The sequence below is a fragment of the Saccostrea echinata genome, unplaced genomic scaffold, assembly GCF_033153115.1.
Source record: "Saccostrea echinata isolate AGI-Se365-2 ecotype Australia unplaced genomic scaffold, CSIRO_AGI_Sech_v1 ptg000016l, whole genome shotgun sequence".
NCBI classification, from domain to species: domain Eukaryota; kingdom Metazoa; phylum Mollusca; class Bivalvia; order Ostreida; family Ostreidae; genus Saccostrea; species Saccostrea echinata.
In genome coordinates, this window is record NW_026889765.1 from 19,656,208 (window position 1) to 19,679,109 (window position 22,902).

At 34.8% G+C, this 22,902-nt stretch overlaps 1 protein-coding gene across 1 annotated transcript in view; it reads right to left on the minus strand.

Moving 5' to 3' along the window:
• LOC133188540 (adenylate cyclase type 1-like) overlaps positions 1–21,001 on the minus strand; it is a 41,505-nt gene extending 20,504 nt beyond the window's left edge. Inside the window, exons 1-2 of the mRNA XM_061324012.1 lie at positions 20,747–21,001; positions 13,662–14,634 (exon numbers count right to left, since the gene is read on the minus strand). Coding sequence (XP_061179996.1) covers positions 13,662–14,285 — 624 coding nt within the window. The 5' untranslated portion in view covers positions 14,286–14,634; positions 20,747–21,001. The remainder of the gene's footprint in view (positions 1–13,661; positions 14,635–20,746) is intronic.
• Between the last annotated feature and the right edge of the window lie 1,901 nt (positions 21,002–22,902).

Here is a 22,902-nt window from a genome sequence, read left to right on the forward strand (position 1 = left end):
TTCCGGACAAAATTTATATTTAGATATACAATGTTTCATTAATCCGGACGTTTCATTAATCCGGATAATTAGCGTCCGGATTTACGAGACTCGACTGTACTTATGAATTTTACTTTGTGATTATTCATGATATTCTTTATGGAATGTAGCTCATATAAATACTACATGTACATATACATGTGTTTTATGTGAATGAGAATGCAAGAACATTAATGAATATAATGACCATAGTTGGTTTAATTCTAACTGTATTTTTTGAATCCAAAATTAATTGATATCTGGCACATTAATGTAAATGAAAGCGCTGTAAAACAATATTCAGATACATTTATTGGTTCTGTCGGATAATTCAGATAAAGTTTATAATATATCATACAGCAATCTCTTCCCATACTCTCGCCCTAACTCTTTTATCTTTTAAACTGAACCTTTGTTAATTTACGTATTGCACTTAAGTGTATGATAATTTACACACGTCTTATTTCATTGAATCATTATGACGTATCTTTAAAAGCTGTAAAAACAGACAAAAGCAATTTCCAAACACTTTGTCGAGACGAAAGGATTAAAGTATTAACGCGTGTAACCCCGTTCGTCAGCATGTGCATACTGCCGTACGCGCCTGCTTCCACTTTGAAAGGTCTGCTATACAGAAATAGCTTTTGTATAACTCCTTGTTTGTTTGTAGATGTTTATAATTAAGAGCCATTCTCTGTAATGACTTAAACTTTTATATAGGAGCTGTGGCACGCTTAGTCTCAGAATTTCTCCAAACTCTCTATGATAAAAGTCTTTGATACCGTAAACTCAAATCAGGCACAAATTGGTTGCTACGTGTCATGGTTACCATAGCAACATGTCCTAAAGTTTGAAAAATGGCATTTTTCAACATCTTCAGAGTCCCACAGTTAACGTTTGCAGCAAAGCAAACAAGTGGCAATGACTGTTTCTGAAAGTTGAAGGCCTGGTGTCTTAAATGCATGATAAACATGTTTGGTAAATCATCTATAACATACGTCACTATGGAAACAAAGTATTCAAAAGTAATAATTTTGTTCATTTAATTTTATGAAGTCACACACTTAAAAATAAAAACAATTATAGGTTGAAATGCAAGCAAATAATAGAGAAGAGATCCTTGTAACATATACCAAGGACAAAATATGATATTTCTTATAGGTTAGCAATGGTTGCCATGGTTTTAATACCACGAAGGGATTTTAAATTTACTCTCTTAGTGTTTTAATCTTATCCTATCTTTTTAAAAAGCATATTTCTATATAACTGATGATCAATTTTTAAAGGCCTTGGTGTGACCCTAATTTTCACATTTCAAAAAATTCAATTTCAATTCTTTAAATAGTGCGTTGCTATGGAAATAAGGCGAAAACACGTGCATAAAAATCTGAAAAATACACCGTTTCCTTGGATACGTACCGTTGTATGTAGATTCCCAAAACTTTAATGATTGATATATGTGAACAACTAACCTGACTTTCAATTTTGACTATCACCCAATCTTAACTGGATGCAAAAAGCTGGCACATAGGGTCTAATATTGACAAAAAATTAACAAAATCGAATATTTTCTCTTCTTGGTAACCATAGCAACAGTGTTGTATTTTTCAACAACCTTTATCAATATATGATATTCAACTTTAGTTCTATGAGATAAGTACTATTCAAGGTGATTCAAATAATATTTTTCTTGATTAAAAGGTTAGTAAATTCCTAAAGCAGCAAAAAAATATCACTTTAAACAACTAGTACGTTGTTTCCATGGTTACACTGCAAAGTAACAATTAATCTCAATTTTTTCTTATGTTGTCGGTGTTGCAAGGTCCTAAGGATGCAAGCTGACATATGTTCCTTGCATGTCAGTAAGCATGTAAATATTGTTTTCCAAGCATATAAAATTAAATGCGCAAACATATAAAGCAATGATCAAATTGTGAACTTGGAAGCAGTATTTTCTGTTATTTGAAATTATCGCCCTTATAATTTTAAATTACATTGATTTTTTTTGCAAACATAAACAATTCTGCCAAATTCATTTTAAAGTAAAAAGATCAAGAAAAAACATTTTATAATTAACTCTATAATAACCGTAAGAAATTTGTCTCTATTCTCGAGTAAGTATTTTTTTTCCATTATCTTCATTGTAAATAACTTTGAAACATCCATATATTACGCATATATATTAGGTTTTTTTCACAGTGCCAAAGAATAATTGAGTCAGACGGTCAAAAAATAAAAAGAGAGAGAGGGAGATAGTGGAGAGAGAGGGGGGCAGTGGCGAGAGAGAGAAAGGGAGGAAAGGGAGTGAGAGAGAGAGGTAAGGGAGTGGGAGAGAGAGGAAAGGGAGTGAGAGAGAGTGGGGAGGGAGAGAGGGAGTGGTCAGAGAGAGGGAGTGGGGAGAGAGGAAAGGGATCGAGTGAGAGTGGGGAGAGAGTGGGGAGAGAGAGGGAGTGGGGAAAAAGGGAGAGAGAGAGAGAGAGAGAGAGAGAAGGAGAGGGAGTGGGGAAAAAGGGGGAGAGAGAGAGTGGGGAAAAAGGGGGGGAGAAAGGGGGTGAGGAGAGAGAGTGGGAGAGAGGAAGTTGAGAGAGAGAGAGAGTGGGGTGAGAGAGAGTGGGGAGAAAGGGTTGGGAGTGGGAGAGAGGAGGGCGAGCGAGAGTTGGGAATGGAGAGAGGGAGGGGGACTGGGGAGAGGGTGGGAAGAGAGAGTGGGAGTGGGGGAAAAGAGGGAGAGAGAGTGGGAGTTTAGAGAGGGAGGGGAGATGGGAGTGGGGAAAGGAAGCGAGTGGAGGAGGGAAGGAGTGGGTAGAGGAAGACGACGATACTACCGTGTATAGACTTGTGTTAAATACCTCTAATCATTTTTTTATGTAAAAAGCCTGATTTTGTGAACACTGTGTTGACACTAGCAAAGGACAAAGGACACTGGTAAAGATTTTGAGCTAATTACGTTTTGTGCCCCTGATATCGAAGGTCAGAGGCATATTGATTCAGTCCAGTGTGATATTTTTTTCACATATTTAATCTTCCTTATATTTTTATGAGAAGAAGTTTGAGACTTCATTCATAGAAACATAAGATCAAATTTTCTTAACAATCGCCCTTTTTAAAGCAAATTTAATTGGAAAGAGTTGAAAAACGTTAACCTTTCTTATTCCTTATGAAGAAGAAAGAAGACTTTATTCTGATTTTTGCACATTTAGATAATTACATGTAAAACTGTGAAAACTGACAATTTATATTATAAGGGTATTCCATCCCAAAGCAACAGATACAATGAAACTGAATACATATCAGATGTGTAGGTGTTGAATACTCAGTATATTTAGACATAATTCCCATTTACTACTATAAGCATGTACATGTAAGGGTGGGATGTGTCCTAATTTATGATCTTGAATTTTGGTAAGAGTTATCTCCTTTTTTTATTAATAAAAAAATCAATCTTAAAAAACTTATCTGATAGAAAAATCGTGTTCAATTGTCATTCTATTTCTAATGTTTAATGCATCTTTCCACCACAATATTTATTGATATTATTATTTGAATTTTATTTTTAAAAAATTGCTTGTCCCCATAGACTTCAAAGCAATCTTTGTTAATTAATTACTAATTAGTAAATTACATTCTTGAAACTTTCTCTTGGTAAATCCTTTTGTACTACAAAATACTTTAAATTAATATCAGAGTATTACGTACATGATGGACATTTAAGGATAGAGAATTTGGTCCTATTAGGGATGGAAAACCTTAAATGTGAAAAAACAAATCAAAGAAAGCGCGTATTTTTGTTCTAATAGTCAAAGAACATCATTATAGCCTTGTTATGTTTTCCTTTAATCCTTAATAGGGATAAACCACCTTGTATTATTTATGTAAAGTATAGTAATACATTTTAATTTTGTTATTTAAAATTCAAAACTTTTAGAAATGAACACTTCATATCATAAGACTGTGTAATTTTAATTACCTCTATGTATTTGCCTAACAAAAATTTCCTAAGAAAACCATGTTTTATCATGACATAGGGTCATTTTTCTACAATCCACACGGAGAAAAATGACCCAAAGGCCATAATTTCTACGAAAACGTGGGTCATTTTTCTACGTAGAATAATAACCAGGGGGTCAAATTTCTACATAGAAAAATGACCCCTGGTCAATATTCTACGGGGATCAATTTTCGTCGTTACACCGGCGCGCCGGGTGTGCACCCCCCCCCCCCCGTTTGAGTTTTATGTCTGTAGAACTTATATGTCCATTATCCTAAAATCAAGGGAAAAACACATCTCTTATTTGTAAGAATTTGTCAGCTTCCGGGGGCTTCGCGACTGGACCCCCACCAGGATCTTGCCCTAGACCCACTTTGGGCTTCAATGCAGCCCCCAGAACCCCTGCCTTTTACTGCGCCCCCCCCCCCCCCGTTACGAAATTCCTGGATCCGCCACTGTCAGTGTTTAAAGTCCTCTGCATGTAACAAAGAAAATACAGGACTTAGACCACAAGGTTATTAATCTTTAAAAATAAGTTTATCTTCATAATCAGTGAATTCAGCACTCAGCTTCGGAAAAAAGCTCATGTAAACATCCATTAATCCATTATTTTGAAATCTTGATCGTTACACATCTAATAGACCGTATAATTAGAAGGTAGTACTTTTAAAGCAATCGATCAACATCGATATATGGTGAACATGCTGCATTGACGAAAGAGAAATCTGTAACAATAGCAAGAGGCAAACAAGAGAAAAAAAAACGACATTTGCAAAGCAAGAGAAAGTCAAGAATAGTTTGCAATTAACAAAACCGGAAACCGGAAGAAGTGGTAGTTAAATATCCGGGTATTTCAAATTGCACAATCTAGAAGAGAACGAATTATTATGTGCCAGCGTGATAATTATAACATGTACACCTTCTAACTAAAGTTTGCTTGCAGATCCATCTATTTTTGCTTTATAGTCTAATCGACAAGTCTTGTTGAAAATGGAGGAAGCAGAAACAAGGAACTGACCGGGAAATATAATATTCAGATATCAAACTTGTGGCCTGCGTAATAACACAAAATGTACCCGTAGAACAGTCAATTACCTAATAAACAAATTACTTAATATACTAGTTAAACACTCTTTCTTAATTCTAATGATTGTTTTATTAAAGTGCAAACAGAAATGCAGCAAACATATTTTATACATTCACTTGTCGGAAAGGCCCGAGAAGTTGCGATTGCTCTATATACGTATGTACTTCCTTTTCGGAAAATTCTTGCGCATATAGAAAAAAAAAAAACGTAAGTTTATTCGTGTAACTTTATAAATGTTTGTGTCTCAAAGTAAATGCATTAAAAGCTTTTTCGTAATTAACACAATTGATAGAGTTACGTGACGCTTCAAGTGCATAGTAAACCAAGTACTCCGTCGCGTCATGTGTGAGAAAATAGTTACATTCTAGAGAGAAGCAACAAAGAAAAGCCGAAGCCGATCACAAAAAAATCTTTTAGTAACTATTTCAAAGTACCATAAGATCGCTCCATTTTATGGATGAAGTACATGTGTATAGTCTCTACATACTATAGATTTTTGGGGGAAATAAAAACATGGAGTGACAAGTCACACTGAATTAAAATATTCCAAAAATACCTTAACCTATATTTCTTGGAAAATAAAATCATTGTACTTGAAATTTTTAACATAAACAAGATAATTTGCTTGACGTCAGTTTCACTAACTTGAGCTTTAATGCGGGGATTCTTGCGCACGAATTTCCTTTCTTTTGGCTAACCGCAGAGAGATTTTCAATTTAAAGGCAATATTTTCTGCAAAAAGTGTTGTTCTGGCATAAAATTATTATAATGTCCAACTGAAACATTGAATCGAAATCAGAGAAATTGAATAGGACAGTTTTCATATAGCTATATCGAAGCCATCGTAGGAACTTCCGCCAACTTTTTCTCCCAGGTTCTTCACCAAATATTTTGCTTATTGTTGTATACCAACGGTTCTGATGTCGTTCTAGTTGACCAACAGAGACTTTTTAAAGTTTTCCGAACAGGATAATACTCACTTTATACTCTACGAGTATATATTAAGATATGTTATTGGTGTTAAAATTCCTTTAGTATGCTGTTCTTGAAGATTTATAAAGATTTTTTAATGTATTCCTATTTTAAAAAATTGAACATTGGAGAAAATCTAATTCACTGGTTTAAATCTTTGAATCTCACCTTCTCAAAATCGGTCAACCCCCACCCAACCCCATCATCACCTACACTTCCATTCCCCAGCATACTTACAAGTACTAGCTAAAGAATGAAACCATTCTTACAAAGTGACACCATAATCTCGCTCAAAAATGACTCAGACTGACTGACATGACAAGTTTTCGAATATAGCAAGATTAACACTACAAAGAACTACAATGGACATAGCAAGACAAAGAACGAAGATACGATAAAGCCCTGAAAATGACAGATTGAATTCTGTCTACGATGTACTCCTCTGCATGTATTGTGTATTTGCAGCCTTAGCAGCGCTGTGGTATAGCTGATAAATTGCTAAATATATCAGAATCTTGAAGGGAAAAAATTCCCTGCAATCTTTTCCCTACATCAGCGAATGCAGTGCCCTGTTGACATGATGATCAATCATTGTATATCGACATCAAACTGCCAACACCTACTGCTGTGTTAAACGAACGCATCAAATTATAATTAACTCGTCAAAAAAATAATTTATCTGTTTTTGATGCAGTCCCCATTCCAGCCTCCATATTTGAGCCTCGTTATCACAATCCACGTGCTACAAGACATTAACTTTCTTTACTTTCGACCTTGGCTCGAATTTTTGCTATGCAGTATATATAGCGATGTTTTACGATGCTTCCATCCACAAATGCATTAACTTCTGAACCTTACAGATTGTTTTCATAACAATTAACAACGTTTTCAGATACCACATCAATAACAGGCTCTGTATTCTTTACATAAAATGCCAGATTGATGGATGAGATCTTACGTTTTATCTTTTTGAGTGCATTAAAAAATATCAATTGGATCTCTCAACTTGTTTGTCAAAATCAAGACATTTCTTCGAGAAAAAATTTTGATATATTACATAATAACATGTATTTCATGCATGTAATGTTACCCTGCTTTTGTTTAGTTTTTGTAATTTCGTTGTAATTGATATTTCAAATGTTGTTAATTGGGACAGAGAACAGGTACTTGGGTCTTGGTTTAGTAATATGTATACCTAATTCCTTTTACGTATCAATGGATATGCATAATTATTTAAACCAAAACCAAAATACATGTACCTATTGGGCAGGGGGGATCCGTATTAAATGGAACCGATGTACAGTTGACGGCGGAAGCGAGGAAGATTCTTGTAAGTTTACGTTTTGCCTGTGTTTGTGTTGGGGGGAAATGTCTTTCAAAATCAACACCGACACTTGTAGGATGGTATTCCGACAGTTGCAATACCCCCTCATATATACGTATAATGGTACAACGTTCTTGGGACACTAGTAAAAATATCGTAAGAAATTCTTACAATTATATAGAGCCCTTAAATGATCACAATATCGTGAAATTCTTAAGCATACTGTAAAAACAATCGTATGCGCAGTGGAAAATCACGTAGACAGAGCTATAATATATCAGGATATTGTCTCCGGCAAAATAGTTTAAAGACTAGGGGAATCTAGGCTATAAGGCGGAATTTTCAAATCCCCTAAAGTCTTTACAGTCAGTAAATGATATGGATATAAATAATCTTGATTAGTAGGGAAACATTTTGAAGTTTCCATATGACTTCTTTATCATGTTTATAACCACGTTTTACTTATATTATAATGTCAAGACTTTTGAACGATTTCCCCTTTAGGATTGTTGCAAGAAAATAAATCATCATACGACTCTTCCGTGGTCCTCAGTTGCCGTAAAACTATTGTTCAATCATACTCTTAACTTCCATGTGATATCTATTCAAAATGCAGAGCCACGCAGGGGATTAATAATATAAAGATTTTACAATATCCACGGGACATTAGAAAGAAAGAACGGCAGTCATAGGATAACCCAAAACAACAATTGAAAACAGGGGATAATAATGGTGGAATTTTCTTAGAAATATCAGAGGTCAGAAGTTCCGTTAAAGTAGGCGATCTTGAAAAAACAGTACATTTCTTCAATTCTGAGGATCGACGTGAGACACTTTAAGATTGTACATGTACTACGAATTGCTTTTATGTCATGTAACATGTGAGAGATATATAAAATGCGACTTGCAAAGCCATAGAAAAACAATATATCAGCAAAATGAGGTCACCTAGAGTACGGGCATGATGATGAGGATGCAGAGATGATGTACAATTTTCATTTGTATATGATTTATTAATTCCATCACTTATGCACAAACATGAAGGGTAACACATCTTTTAGTCTCTCCCTGTGTGCTATGAAACACCTCATGCAATCAAATATCATTTAAACATGTTAAAATCAGACTGATTAACGTATGACTGCAATACAAGTAAATGTCATCTGAGCAATTACACAACTATTTGTCAAAATCCGATATCTTTTTTTGCCTGAAGTTTTACTAGATTGTGCGGGAAAATACATACAATACTAAATTCAAAGAGACGCATAGTTACCCTTCAATAAGTACAGATTGTGTTCACGAAGAAAATGAAACCAGGATTTTTTTTCTCTGTCGTTGTTATAGGGCATAATATGAGAATTTTTAAAAAAAAATAAATCAAGGTCACGAAATAATATAAAATTCATGGCCACGCGAAATTAAACTCGTGGTCACGAAATAAAAATTCGCTGCCATGAAATAAAATTTGTGGTCACAAAATAAAATGTGTGGTCACAAATTAAAAAAAAATCATTCCTACGAAATAAAAATTCGTGGCTACATTGTACGATTTTTTTAGTACATACATCTATTATGTATGTAACGTATAGAATAGGTTTCAAAATTTGGTCTGTTCCTGCTTAGACACATGTAGATTTATTTACATATTATGTTAAACATTCATTAAACACTGATATACGCAGTATTATATTTAATAAAGTTGTTTAATGAATCATAATTGCAATAAAGTTTTAGCTTTACAGAGAGAAGTTAATATATTCCTTTCCCTATTTTGACTACACTAAGGGCTTAAGTAGTAACTATGGTCCTTCATTTCTTCATCAGCAGATTGTTTTCCATAAACATGTATTTTCTTACGTAAAACTTTGATCGCCCATTGTGGCCCCACCCAGCCCCCGGGGGTCATGATTTGATAAAATTAAATCTATACTTTGTAATGAAGCTTTCACATAAGTTTTATCATTTTAGACCAGATGGTTCTAGCGAAGAAGGTTTTAAAATTAAAGATGTCATCTATTTTTCACTAAATAATTTTTTAATTATCTCTCCTTGAAAGAGGACGTGTTCCTTCACTTGGAAAAAAACCTTAATCGATTTCGTCTAACGATGGTTTTTGTCAAGTTTGGTTGAATTTGGCTCAGTGATTCTTGAAAATGATTGACCTCTAATCAAGCTTACTTCATCTCGCAGAAAAAATCTTTTTTTTTTTCCTCTCATCTCCCAACATCTCTCGCAAAGCAATAGAGAACGTATGACATACGAGGCTTGATCCAAAAGTAATAATGTTACTGAGTGTTATCAACAAAATATTACATGCTACATGTAATTTCCCCATCTGAATAAACTTTTGCCTTAAAATTTCATTCAGTTCAGTTATATAAAATACTTTTTTTAAAATATTAAGATAGACACAACGTTAGGTTTTGTCTATCGCCGCACGTCAAGAATGTTGCCAATGACGGAACATGAATTTTTCGACACTTATTTTTAGATCATCCGCATGTGTTAATAAACTTCCCACGTACTTCTTTTTTAATAATCTTAATTGCCATTTTGCTATAAAGCATCTTGTTTTGAGTTATAATAAAAATTATTTGAACTTTGTCCAGATCTTATATCTAAATTCATTCCAATTTGCGTAGATCTTGATTGCGGTAGAACAGAAAATGAGTGCCGAAGAGAAACGTCATTACAACGTCAGTATACATTCTCGCCGTGTGGCGATAGACGAGACCCAAAGTTATGTTTGTTTTGGTATTTCGCATAAATCTGCATGAAATTTTAAGGCAAGGTTAAAAATATATTGATATTATTAAAGATTTAAAAGGAGCTGTGAAATTAATTTTGGATCAACCCTTGTATAAATCATAATGTTCAAAGAAAAACATACAATTTACTTATTGCAGCCTTAAGGATCGATATAACCGTATTTTTCCCCTTAGACCTTAGTTAATACATTTATATCAACGAAAAACACCTTTTGCACGAGTATAAATCAAGAGTTCATAAAGGTTGAATAGAAATAGAAAACTAATTTTTTAACGGTTTAATGATAGATCAGTTAAAAATGAAGACCGCCTCATATCTAATATACATACTCCATATACACTAATTAAAATAATTAGTGGCCAGAATTTTACTTCGATGCCATGCATTTTCATTTCGTGGTCACGATTATTTTTTCGTGTCATTGAAATAACAGAAAGAGTTTCTCATACCACGTCCTATACCAGCCATCGTAATCATGTAATTTTATTTTCAGAGAAGAGGTCATTCCGGAAATGATAATTGGTCTTAGAACTCTCTAGCTTTTACTCGACATCTTCTAAGGAGGTGCAGACTGCTAGCTGATTTTGTTAAGGTGAATTAATCTGCGCGAACGTTAGAGAGCAGCATTTAACGTTTCCATGCATACTAGGTTTTACATTTTCAGTGGTATTTTTAGTATCGAGTACCTACTTATCTTTCTAACCAAATACTCGACTGTTTACGCTGTATAAATATCAAATTGATTTTCAATTCTCTTAAAGAACAAGCGGCGCTTAATGATGTACTTGTAATTGAAAGAATTTAGTAACTGGCTTTCATCTTAAAATGTTTATTTACAAAAGATCTTCATGACTTGGAGTTATCAAATTACTGAGAGGTAAAGAAGTCAAAATATCGTTCAGTTTGGAATACAAATGATACTTTCCTTTTCTAGAAAGGTTTGCTTTAAAAAAAAGTTTGTTTGTTGTTTAACGCCCTCTCGAGAATTTTTCACTCATATGGAGACGCTCTCATCACTCGGCACTTAGGGCCATTAAGCAGTAAGGGATCTTTTTCGTGTCAGCACCTACTGCGACACGGGACCTCGGTTTATACGGTCTCATCCTAAAGACCGATCTCCACGTCCCACAGTGGGATTCGAACCCGCAACGTAAGGATCAACTCCTTACTCCGCGGCGCTAGAGCAAAGTGCTCTAACCACTGCGCCACACGGGCGACTAAAAAACCGTAATTATATGTATTTATTATACCTCTACTGATTTTTCCCTATATAACATTAGATAGTTAGATGTGACTTATTCCCTACAAATCGTTATGAATGGACTAATCCCCGTGCGTTAGTCAAGTGAGCTAATCCCTGCTTCAAAAGCTAACTCCCGGTTATCCGTAATCCTCTAGACTTTACTTTTACATTTGTATGATACGTTAATGGACTAATCCCCGTGTGTCAGTTCAGTTCAAGCTAATCCCTGCTTTGAAATCACGCTATATGAATCCTCTAAATTTTACGTTTGTATCGGTATAATAAAACAGTTAAAAGTATATCATTGCGGGAGTTAGCAAGATTCCAGTTCCCCTCGACCAGGACTATTTCCCTCGGCTTCGCCTCGGGAAATAGTCCTGGCCTTGGGGAACTGGAATCTTGCTAACTCCCTCAATGATATACTTTACTGTATAAATTACGGATTATACAAAAATTATGTTGTTTTTTTTCATTTATTGAGTTTGCCTCTTTTTTATCCATTGATCCTAGTTATATTACCAATCCAATGACAAACTTGTACATGTATTTGTCATGTAAATAATTAATTTTTACAATTAAGTTGACCTCACCATTTGTGTGTATATTTTTTTGGAAGGGGTGGGGTGGGGGTGGGGGGTTATTTCTTCCACGTGTAAAGCTACATCATAAAGATTCCTAATTTTTTAATTTTCCTCTGCAGATCAAACATGTGGGTTTAATGAAGTCTCTCAACTCATAATGTGTATAATTGTGTTCATTATATCTACATGTCTCTCCTGTAGGATGTTTCAAATGTACACTCAAAAAACGCACAATAATTCGAACAGTGGATTTAATCAATATATTATAAAGCTAGGGCATGAACTTTGCATTTGTAAATCATTTGCGGTTTCTAGTCATACATCTAATCTATTAAGTCTTTACACATACTCAACGCAATACTTTTTATTTACTCTTGTCGAAGCAGAGCCTGCAAAGGATTATGTAACTAATTATGTAATTATAGTTAATAAGAGGATTATGTAACTAAGTGCCATTGTCTCTTATCATATATTCTTATCATATACTAGTATATGGTTATTTTTTTTAAATTTATATATCCCGTTTTATCGTAACATTTATTTAGGGAAAATTCAATTAACACGCAGTAATGAAAAAATGGAAAATCTCGAAAAAGGATTCAATATTCTTGATTCATTTTGTATCAACTTGGTATCTACCCTTAGCATGGTTAGACATTTAAGAACGTTCAGAAAATTATTTTCAAATCTGCTAACATAACAAAACCAAAAAAAATCATTGGTATTTCGGGGTAAAGATTATAAACTTTTATAAACACAATACAACAGGCTAGGGCTTTCTTGTTATTTTCTTTACACGATACAGAACCCATCTGGCATGTTCAAGACACCAAACAGACAACTTCTAATTTTTTGTACGAGACCTGGTTTTAATTTCAGAGCAGTCTGCATTAAGTTCCAATTACAATAAAAGTATGTTTTTCTTTGTCTTGATTAAAAGTAAAGAGAGAGAGAGAGAGAGAGAGAGAGAGAAATCTGTCTCATGTTTCCTAAAAGTGAAATTTTTTTCTTAAGAGTTTTCGGTTACGCTACTCTTATATCATAATGGATACAGTCACGGAAATTTTCTTGATAAATCTGCCTTTGGCAGACATGTTGACCTCTGAATGGTTTCTCTAACAACCCAGTGCAATTAAAGGTTTGCTTTACAGTCAGTGCAATGTATCGTGAACATTTAAACAAAGCGGTGTCAAAGCTAAACCGCGTTTTCGAAGAAAATTGAAAATAAGACTAATATCGGTCAAATTGGTAGCGCTGTATAATTATTTCCTTGCTAAAGCAACGACCAATGCATGCAACAGATGAACAGGCCTATGGCCCCTAAATGTCACCTGTGTTACAATTAAATAGCTTCTATATTTAGTCCCAGGATGAAACTGGAACTCAGCATGTCAGAGACATAAATTTTACAATTTGTAATTGATTTCGATCATTATTACACTGCATTAAGCTTATCAGAAGTAAATACTGTATACATGTATTTTATTATACTACGATTTCTTTTATAAATGAGCAACTTGACGTCATCAAAGAGTAAGAAGAAAACGTTTACGCAGCACAACACATAAAGGGGGACGGGAACATAGGATATTTTTGTGATAGTCTGCAAAATGAAATTTAATAATTTCATGTCAAACTGTATACAAAAGCTTTGTTTAAATTGTACTATTTCTTACCTGTCTCCACCAATCAGAATCACTTCCTGTCTTCGTGACGATGCAAACAATCACGTGACTCACTGGAATCATGACGCCACAGATTACGGCCAGAAATGTCCTCAGAGGCACCAGCGAGTAAATAATGAACACCACAAAGACAATCTGCCACACTCCGTCCGCGTGAGTGTACATGGGCCGGGGCGCCAAGGGGTGATCAAGGTCAAACGGAAATGAAAGCACAGCAAAGCAGATCATGAAAAACAAAATCACATGAACCACAACCCTAAAATGGACCTCTCGCATGCATTCGTAATTAAAAAGAAAAGTTAGCAATAGAATAAACATTGAGACGAAAATAAGACACATCACTCCATGACAAATTCCATATATAGTAACATCTTGAATATAAGCAAACTCCAGTGCTGATAATGTTGCTGTGAGGACTATGAAGACGCCCAAGGTATACCGAAGAGCGGATTGTTGGAGGTTGTAGATGTACTTCTGATACAATTTCTCAAGTTCCTCGCTTTTGAATTTGTACGGACTTAGCCGACGCTTCATAAGTTTCCGTTTTGTCAAAGGCCTGTTATCCGCTCCCCCATCCACTTCTGTGTCCGTTTCATCCGCACTGTTGTTTTGCATCTTTCCGAAACTGTTCCTCTACTCTTCCGGTCGCTTTACCTTTTTTTATCCCTTCAGTGCTTATTATCTCCCCCTTCACATTCACACTTCAGTAAATTTCTTCGCATACTGTAATATCAGTCCCCTCTGATGTTAAACAACATCCAACCGAATTCAAAACTAAAAATTTCAATAAATCCATTTCCAAAAAAGTGTCAGACTTTTAAATTCCTTTTAGGCTGTTCGAGGTAGACTTTTGATCAAGATCACTCGGTGTATTAAAACCTTGACTTCGATTTTTTCTGCTTCTCTCAGCGTTGCTTCACTTTTGTCGTGTCTGGATCGCAGTATTTGCTAGCTGAGTTACCTGCTAAAATAATATAATATAAGGTTTCAATAATCAATCTATATAAACAGGTATATTTATATATACATAATTACATTCAACACGTCGCTAATATTGTTACACTGTTTTGCAGAGTTGTGTTGTACAGTTGTGAAGATTTGACCACAACTCTAATGAATACTTACAAACACTATTTATTAATATCTGAACAAATACTCCACCCCAAATCCCACCAGAATGTAATTTTCATAAACGTTCTTCGCTCTAATGTTTTTTATCGAAACACCTCTGGCTTTTTATTTCCTTCTGAACACTTCTTGTTTTATCTTAGTCTGTAAATCTATTTTCAGGTAACGAAGCATAAATCTAATTACTGTAGCGAGTTCACTTACAGGCCAGATAAGGGTAAATGGATGCTTAGCGAAGCTGAATGCTAATTTCTGACCTGTTACACTTGTACCCGTGTCAATTTAAGATTCAGCATACTTAACTTTAAAATCAGAATACATGTATAAGGGTAATGCCGACTGTGATATAACAAAACTGGATCAATATTTCTCACTACGATAAACAGACAGATCTTGTCTGAAATTCAGCTCAAAGCCATGGCGAAATTGTCTTTACAATTAAAAAATAATCACAATTCAATAGTTACGAAAAAAAAAAATACTCTTACTAGATATAATACATTATGTTATCATATGAACTATTTTATTGTACGCTTGAAATACATTTAATTGTTAATATTTTTTTAAACGGTGTTTAAGTTATATCTACATGCCATATTATGCTCGTAACATGCAACTCACAAAGGTTAGCTCTGAGGCCTGTTCAACAGCGCTCGCGCTCGCGAACGTTTCTGCTGGAAGTATAAGGAATTTTGGCAAACGCTCGCAAACGTTCGCTCTGTTGAACAGGCCTCTGAATTTACAGTTATGAATGTACGTAATTGGTCATATATATAGTCAATAAGCAATGGTCGCGACTTCTATTTTCCTTTATAACCTTTTGCTTCAGATGTCAGGAGTAGTGCGAGCACACTTTTAGCAAGGGCAATGGTTAACGTACATTTGTAATATGACGGATATAGTACAAGGTGTATTGTAAAGTATTGGGATGTTTGGTGCCCGAACAAGGACTGCGCATGTCTATCAGAAAAGTAAGAACACATTATTGGAACAGGAGACTTCTGGTGGCCGTATAATACCGGTATATCACACTAATTTATCTAAATTAATCTGGAGCAAAATTTGGGAAAAATCCACGTGTTAATGGTGTTTTATTCAGATCAAGCTTTCTGTCTTGTTTATGATCGTTTGAAACCATCTGACTTGCCAGACAGAATAGAGCATGTCTTTATATTCCATCTGACTTCATATCTGGCTTATGATTCAGTCCTGATTTGTAAGATGCGGCGAGTCCCACCTTAAAAATCATACAGTGTAAATCGGCCTTTAGATGTAAATTTTCATTATTTTGGACAATTTTACATTAGAGACAAGCAGGACATTTCAGCATATAAAAATCAGTTAATCTTCCAACAGGGAAAATGCCTCATACATGCACGACCAACCGCGGACTTCCACATAACTAATGGGTATTTTCACGGACAAGTTGACGGACAACTGCCCCCTAGGGCGGTCACTTCACGCCAATGACAGTCTCCATCTGATAAACAGTGTACGATAACAAAAATTTAACGGCAAATGTTCACCAAAACAAGAAGAAAATCATATCACGCTTTTATAAGAAAGTTGAACACGAATGTCCGAAACTTTAGGTAACCTCATGCTATTTTTGGAAATTACTAATTTCTGACGTACTGGAGCATTTATACTGTCTGCAAATTGATCTATAGTTTCTGAGACTATACGTTTTCCTGGTATCAACCGGTATCATTATTCCTCTTTTTAAATTTGTTAATGCGTGAATTAGATAACATAATGAAAGTCCATTATCATCTTTTGCAAAGCATTATCAAATAATTCTTTGAGACCTAACAAGTATTATCTGCGAAAATCTAAGAATTTCCGATAAATCCAAGACAAGATTTACAAGAATTTGAGATTGTTCCAAAATAGCACAAAAGAAGAATATCGTATATCATTTGTAATTGAGAATCTGATTTTCTTTCTTTTGATCTTTTAAACAAAGCAATCTTGATAGTTTATAAGAGACCTTGGATAGCAGAATCAACTTTCCTTTCGGCAAACCTCGGCAGATTTCGGTACCCTACATCTATAAAATCGACCGAGGTGATCCGAGTGAATCGACTTTGGCTTAATTCGCAACCTACCACTAAGCTTAACATCGAAGTATGGAATCTTATTATAACAGCTAATAGAAATACGAAAAATAGTTCATAATTATGCCATCTACAAGGTTGCAAAAAAACTCAGAAACCCATTTTTATATTAATTTTTAGCTCTTCTTTGTTAGGTCACGCAACATAAATGTCATTTCCGTTGTAATGTCGTAAATTGCGGAATGGGGAACGTTGTGAGAGATTCTAAAGTACGTTTCTGACATTCCATTGCGTAGGCCTACAGTAAAATCCTGAAAGCTTTCCAACTGACCATCAGAGTACGGTGCCATTGTTTTTATATTATTGATGGAAACCAATTTTATCCCATCTTAACGCTCGCTTGATTTGCAGGAAACATTTAAGGAGGTCCGTTAGCACGTCAGAGCAAAGAGAACGGGCAAACGGAGAGTAATTTATCTTTGTTCACAAAGACAGTCTAAACGATGACGTCATATGGAAACAATCAAGGGGTCGCTTTTCTTAGTAGAAATGAGCTTCAATCGAAAAAAAAAATTTTAAAAAATCAAAAGCTACCTCACTTCTTAATTTTATCATTTTACTTAGAAAAGTAATCTAAGCTGACTTTAATGAGTTGAAATTCATGTCTGCAGTACAAGCAACACGGTTTAGTCATTTAACCGAGTCCCCTCCGCGGTGTTTTAATCCTTTCCGCGTTACACCGGTTTTTCATCGCGGTGCCGATAAAGGGTCGCTTCTCCGCGGCGGTGTGACCTACCGTTGTTCAATAGCTCACGTGTTTTACTTGTATCACTGAGATCGCCGATCTCTGTGGAGTTTTTTTTTTTTTGGGGGGGGGGGGGAGGAGGAGGAGGAGGTTTCCTCCAAGTATAAAAGATAATTAATTTCGAGTTAAAAAATGTTTCTGAATTATATTTATTGTGACTATATATATATATATATATATATATATATATATATATATATATATATATATATATATATATATATATATATATATATATATATATATATATATTAAAAAAATATATATATATATAATATTAAGTATTAAGTATCAGTAATTTTTTTTCGTAATTGTATCAAGAAACACAGTTGTTTAATTTATAAATTTATACATGTAGTACAAATTTGTTACGAGTTTTGAAGACATTGGGTTTAAAAAATTCTATCATCCGAATCATCACTTACGTTAATTTAATAAAATTTAATAATGTGAAAGCTGTTGAAATCCCCTGCCTAACTAATGTATACTTTTCCTACTTGAAATTTAATGTACATCGCGTAATTTTGAACCTTTTTGTGATAAATCACATTGCTGATAAATTACATGTATAACATACACTTTAAAAAAGATATCAGAATTAATATTTCCCCATCTCATTTATTTGATCAACAGCTGTGCATTATTCACATATACAGCAGTAATCAAGGAATCCATGTACTCATTTTCGAGGATAGGGCTGCCCGTTTCCTTATGGTCTCGCGTAATTCACATATTGAGCGCTTTTCAATGATACATGTTTTATCAAATTGTTTTGTGAAAATTGTTGATTCAGAATAGTACATGTAAGTATTAAGAAAAAACATTGAATAAAATGTATACATCTTTTAATGTAGATATATACGTACGTCTATGAAGGAACCTTAAAAAAAATATTTCGGATTCTCGTTTACGTGATTAATAGTTTTAAAAATTTAAAAACATTGACTTTGATCAAAATGCTTTCATTACGTCAGATATAACACGTCAGTGCTAAAGTGTGTGCGGAATCTATGTGATCATTTACTATTCATTAAATTTTATTTTAGATATTGTTTTGATGAGTTTGACTATTTCGAATGCCTGAAGTGCATACGCAAGCGGGCACCTGCTGAAACGCTATGTTTAAGGGCACGTGCCAATGATTTTTGCAGCGGGAAAGTTTTCATTACAAGGTCGGAGATCAAAGCAATTCTCTGTATCGTCTGTAGATTTGATGAAGAGATGGACGATTGCTAAATGACAGGCTTGGTTTGGAAATACAGTTTCTTCCTCTTCTCGTTTTGTTCTACCCTCAACGATAACCTTTTGTGAACTCAATCTTATTCAAGTATCTTATCTCTAGGTGGTGAAAATCTGCTGAATGGATTTTCAGTTTAATTTTCTGCGAAACAGTTTCAAATCTCCTTATCCTTTAGGAGCAGAAAAGAATCATCTAGGGGCCATTCTAAGCCTTATGTCAGAAACCTAACACCCCCCCTCCCCTTCAATTTCCCATAGGGCAAACCCTGAAAATTTTCATAGGTAACCATGTCTACGACTGACTTACAAGAATTAGTGTGCTTCCACTAGGTCATGTGTGCATCAGTAAAAGACATGAAACCCGTACTGCAAATTATCTTCAAAGTGAACAGATGATGACAACAGTTGGCGGAGAAATATCTCCTCGATACACAAAAACCAGATGCGATGTAGTATCAGTCCTTACGTTAAATATATATATTTTTTCTTTCTCTTCTTTTTTTTTCGCACAATGGGAACGCTTAATGACTTGGAGAAAAATCTGGCAACCTTTTGTATAAATATATTACTTGGCGCGCGCGTGAGGTGCCTTCTAGCAGACGTGCAACAATTAAAAACAGTCGAGAAAGCAGAATTCAAACTCAAGTTTCACTAGAGTGTTTAAAATGGTAACCTGATCAACAGTTAATATACATTATAAACACGAACGAAGTGCCCTCTCTCTCTCTCTCTCTCTCTCTCTCTCTCTCTCTCTCTCTCGTACGTTCAGCATTTTTACAGAGCATCCCTAAAAGTGACTTACTCCCTAAATTCATTTTTTTTTTACCATCAATAGATTTAAATATGCTGTTTTGGCAAAAATTTCAATTCATTGAGCTTCGAACAACAACAACTTTTTGTCGTTTAACAATAGCTTTTTTTTTTTTTTTTTTTTTTTTTTTTTTTTTTGCAATAGCCCCTTTTCCGGAATGCGGACGGCGATGAATCAGTGATATCGGTATCTGATAACTTTTTCTTCTCGCGGTGTCTGCGTTTTGGGTTACGTTGTACTTACATTGTACCTGCAGGGTCTTATCTGTTAATCTGTCTAAATCCTTCTATTTATGATATAAATACTGAACTTCTGTGAAAATTAATACAAGTCGGCAAATCAAATTATCTCCTAATGTTAGGTCATTGCTGAAATGATTATGCTGCATGTATATTTTCTTTTCAGCAGGGGGTCATGGTGAAAGGTTTATAGATGAGGGAAGGGTATGGTCCAAGATACATTGAAGCTTTAGCACTAGACATTTACAATTTTATTTGCGGGGGGGGGGGGGGGGGGAGGGGGTCGTATTGTAAGGTTTTGGGTTAATTAACTGCTAGTTGTCATACAGTATTGTAAATTTTGAATTTATTGGCAGTTGTCATATTGAAAAAAAATCTGTATTTCCTGTCACCCGATAAAGTCAAAATTTACTGTTACATTATGACACAGCTAAAGAATGTAGAATACTATACGAAATATACTCATAAAAGTTTATAAACAAGTGGCTATAATTATGTATGTTTGATCATACATTAACTTTATTTGTTTGATTATTGATTTTTTTATTTGGATAACATGTAGAGTAAAACTTTCATATGATCCTAATTTCACATCACGGAATAATAACAGTTAGAAAGACGTAAATCGGTATTAAATTTTTTTTCGACAAATCTCTCGAAAACACAATCTGACAAGGGTTTAAAAAAACATTAAAACGTCAAAATATCTATCAAACTTTGCACTGAAAAGGCTAAAAATCAACATTAACACTCTAAACCGATCAACACAATCCAATAAAAAGAATTACACCTCTTACCTTTCAGTATTTAAAATACACGTTTATTTCCCAGATTTCCTCAGTCAAAATAAAGAGGTTTTCCTTTGTTAAACGCGATGTTTAAGGGGCACCGTGGTAAATTCCTGTTAAACACAGTAACTTTGGTTTTTCTTATTCCCGTGTAAATCCAAGCGTTAATTCTACCTACATCATGTTGGTTGTACCTACTCAAGCGCTTTGGTCGTGTTATTGCCATGCACTAGAACGCAAGGAGGAAAAAGATGGGAAAATTGCTGCCTCCATTTGCTCTCTTTCTCTCCCCAGTAACGTTTCCTCACGTGTGTGCCTAATCACAGATGTCGTCTGCAATGGGGGGAAACTTTGAACACACGCGAGGAGAAATAAAAAAAAATTCTCCCTCACCGAAGTTTTAGTCACGGCCCAAAAATTGTGTAAACAGGATCACATTTGGATAATAGAAGAATATTAGCTTTGTTAATCAAACTTATGAATGGAAAACTTGCTTTAACTTACCTGTGCTCCATATGTACCTGCCCTTGTTTGTTTACATTTTTCTCCCCGGACTGTAGGTCAAAGGTCAAAATAACATTCATTTTAGCGAGAAACGTGTTGATTAATCACTTTCAACCACTGTATTTGGAAGGTTTATGGAATTATCATTAGATTTTGACTGGGATAGCTGGAAGCGCGTTTTAAATCGCCATACCGCAGGTAAACAATGGCTGAACTGTTTGATAAAGGGTGACGATATGCGAAGAGAATTGGGTGGCGAGAAGACGCGATGTAGCGCGTTAATCTTAAACCGACCCCCGATGGCGTTAATCAATATTACATAAGGAAGCGGGCTCTTAACCCGTCATTCACGGGGGCGGGTCCAAGATTTTCACCTACGTAGAATTTTCTTTCCCTTGTTTTGAAGGGTTATGGTTCAAAATACATCACTTTATTTCTCTTTACGTAAAACAGAACTTTACCATAAACTCGCCACAGGGTGAATTGTACAGACCTTTCACCAGTTCACCCCTGGACTGAGTTACATGCTACCCGTAACGGTGTTTAACTTCGCATAAGGTGTACTGTATTAATTTCAAGAAACAATGAAATTAGATATTTAAGCAACATTATCATGGACAGAAGTATAGAAATATTCGAGAATTTTGAAAGTCAGTTTTGGTTCCTATGCCATTATATACTTCATACCGATATTTGTAACATAAATTACGCATTATCATACAAAACGGATGTTAATCTTTTTAGGGGTAGACCCCCTGATGCTTTTATTTACATTATTCATATTATCAGCATATTACTTCCATATGAGCCGAGCAACTACATGTTTATGCATGTACATACTAAATACCAAATACAATAAATATTATATGTAATACAATTTATAATATGCATTGTACAATGGATATGGAAAATTAGACAGAGCGATGTGGTCTTTATAAAATCTGTAATTTGCTGACGAATATTTCGGATTACTGGATTTCAATTTTCTTTCACAGCTCTAGAATTGCTTAAATTAATTAATAATCTTTTAAAAGGCTAGGGTTTTTATTACCAATTTTAGAGATTATGTGGAGTTTATTGACAATCAAGAAAGAAATATAGTTCAACATATAACATATACTACAAACCTTAAACATCCAAGTCTCTTGGTAATATTTCTGTTTCTATCACTTTCAAACTCAAAAGAATGGCCATTTACTCTGAAATTTAAAATCACTGTCTGGTTTTTCATTTTCCCCCTAATGAAAGGTATTCGCCCATCTTCATCTTAGTTTTAGATCACCAGAGCTGACAGCTCAAGTGAGCTTTTCTGCTCACCCATTGTTCGGCTTCCGTCCGTCCGTCTATTTTCGACTTCTTCTTGAGAACCAGTGGACCAATTTTAACCAAAGATGGCACAAATCATAATTGGGTAAAGGGGAGTCTAAAGTACTCAAATGAAGGGCCAAGCTCTCTTCCAAGGGGAGGCAGTCAAGAAAGTTTTAAAAAAAATTAATAATAACTAAATAATGACGAGGTGTTTTCAAGAACCACTGAGCCAGAAAAAGTGAAACTTGTGCGAAAACTTCTTGGGGTAGTTTAGATTCTAAATATTTTTTTAAATCATGACCCATGGGGGTAGGGTGAGACCACAAAAGGAGATCAAAGCTGACATCGGAATA